We start from the raw sequence: 2,333 nt of genomic DNA, 5'->3' as shown, positions 1-2,333 counted from the left end.
TTTGCTCTTATATCTGCTATTAAGTGGAATCCTCAGCCCTCATTAAGAAAACTTCTCTTTGGAGCAGTGAAGTCCATTACAGAAAATCAAAATGCAGAGGTGTGGAACCCAGTTAAAATGAATTTAACTTCAAAACACTCCCAAACCTAAGGCTCAGGGAAGATTGTGAAAGAGGAGGCAAAAAGATTATGAAAACCAGAGAGGACCAGGGAGTTTTCTGTGGCACTGTGTCTCCTGATAGTGTCAGAAGCTGCACATGTGAAGTCTCACCAGAACTGCATAAACTGCTGAATAAAGACAACAATAATAACTATACGAAAGTAGATGGGGAAAAGACCATGTGGTTTCAACTGTACAAAACAACCACAAACAGACACACATACACAAACACACATACACAACAACAACAACAAAACAATAATTAGTTAAAAGAGATTTCATGAATTTGAAAGAGAGCAAAGTGGAATATCTGGGAGGATTTGGATGAAAGAAAGGAAAATGTTAAATGATAAAGTTATATAAATGTCAAATGTAAAAGATAAACAAGTAGAAAATGTACATTTAATTATATTGACTCAAATTATAAAATAGTATTGGATTGTATTAAAAGACTAATAAACATAGCATGTAGGCAATAAAGTGAAACACATGTTGACTTGACACTGTGAGTAGGTTGCATCTGTTATCACAAAAAAAAGAACATGGATAGAAATTTGAGTGGACAAATTAATATTTTCACTTGAGTAAATATTTTATTATCTGCATTCTCTATCACCACACTGTGTACCTTATATAAACTTGGTAAGGCTAATATCAAATCAAGAATACAAAGCAAAATAAAGTTTATCCAATTTATAGGTGATGTTTCAAATAATGCAATGGTGATAGTCCAACATATATAAAAGTAAGAAAAATTCAAATTGTTACATAAGACAGATACAAACTTTGATTATCCTAAAATAATTCATTTAAATCATATAGTATGCTGAAATTCAACCAAGATTTAGAAGCACGATGCTTCCACACAGCATTATTTGTTAATTAGGTCAATGTCATAAAGATCTCAGGAGAAATGATTTTAAAAGACATTTAAATTGTACATGCTAGAAAATTCACTGACCAGACAGAACCTTTTCTGATAATTCTGTGTTTCTTTAATAAATCGCAATTAGCACATTCTTTAGCAACAGGACATCTTTACTCTATATGTACATAACATTCTCCACCAGAGTTTTTTCATAGAACTTTTTATCTCTGAATTTCTTAAAGCGTATATTAAAGGATTCAACATGGGTGTGAAAACTGCATAAAATACAGTAATGAATTTATCAATGACAAAGGTGGACACAGGTCTGACATACACAAAAATGCAGGGAACAAAAAAGAGAACCACCACAGTGATGTGGGAGCTGCAGGTGGACAGGGCTTTGCGCCTCCCTTCCTGACTGTGACTTCTAAGGGATCTTAGAATAATGCTATAGGAGAATAGAAGAAGGACAAAGGCCACCAAACAGAGTAATACACCATTGACAACAACAGTTAGCCCTACCCAGTATGTGTTACCACATGCAAGTTCCAGCAATGGGTACAAATCACAGAGAAAGTGATCAATAATATTAGGGCCACAGAAAGGAAGATTATATACAAATATAATTTGAACTAGAGAATGTGTAAACCCTACAATCAAGGATACAACCAACAGGAGGATACAAACCCGGTGATTCATGATGACCAAATAGTGCAGTGGCTTACAGATGGCCACATAACGATCATAGGCCATCACTGTCAGAAGGAGGGCATCACCACCACCAAATAAGTGTTCTACAAAGAGCTGGAGCAAGCAAGCTGATAATGAGATTGTCCTTTTAGCACAGAGTAAATCTGCAAGTAACTTGGGTGAGATGGCAGTGGAAAAAACAGCATCCATGAATGACAGATAGGCAAGGAAGAAGTACATTGGTGAGTCCAAGGAAGGGCTGGCAATCACTGTTGCAACAATGAGCAGGTTGCCCACCATTGTCACAATGTAGATGAGTAAAAACACAACAAACAATGCTTTTTGCACAGTGGGATCCTTAGTGAGACCCAGGAGGATAAATTCTGTAACATTGTTCCTCAGTTCCATTTACTCTTCTACCAGGCTTGTTTACCAGGCAAGAGCACAGTACAGGACCTGCCAGGGCATATTGAACAAGATTATGAATCCATTCTGCCACAAAGCATACACTCATCAATAATTTTTACTGTAATAAACCAGAAGTAGGCACTTGATGAGCATCTGCTTAGTTCCTCTGGCAAATAATCTACACTCCTGGTGTTAATAATTGGATAAG

General features: G+C 36.2%; 1 protein-coding gene across 1 annotated transcript; it reads right to left on the bottom strand.

Moving 5' to 3' along the window:
• Window positions 1-1,180: 1,180 nt before the first annotated feature.
• LOC101825100 (olfactory receptor 4A16-like) lies at window positions 1,181-2,128 on the bottom strand. Its single transcript, XM_005064566.2, has one exon. It carries the CDS (start codon window positions 2,123-2,125, stop codon window positions 1,181-1,183), a length of 945 nt encoding a protein of 314 aa, XP_005064623.2. The 5' UTR covers window positions 2,126-2,128.
• Window positions 2,129-2,333: the final 205 nt, after the last annotated feature.

The sequence above is a fragment of the Mesocricetus auratus genome, unplaced genomic scaffold, assembly GCF_017639785.1.
Source record: "Mesocricetus auratus isolate SY011 unplaced genomic scaffold, BCM_Maur_2.0 Super-Scaffold_100004, whole genome shotgun sequence".
Classification (NCBI taxonomy): domain Eukaryota; kingdom Metazoa; phylum Chordata; class Mammalia; order Rodentia; family Cricetidae; genus Mesocricetus; species Mesocricetus auratus.
This window is presented reverse-complemented; position numbering and strand designations above follow the sequence as displayed.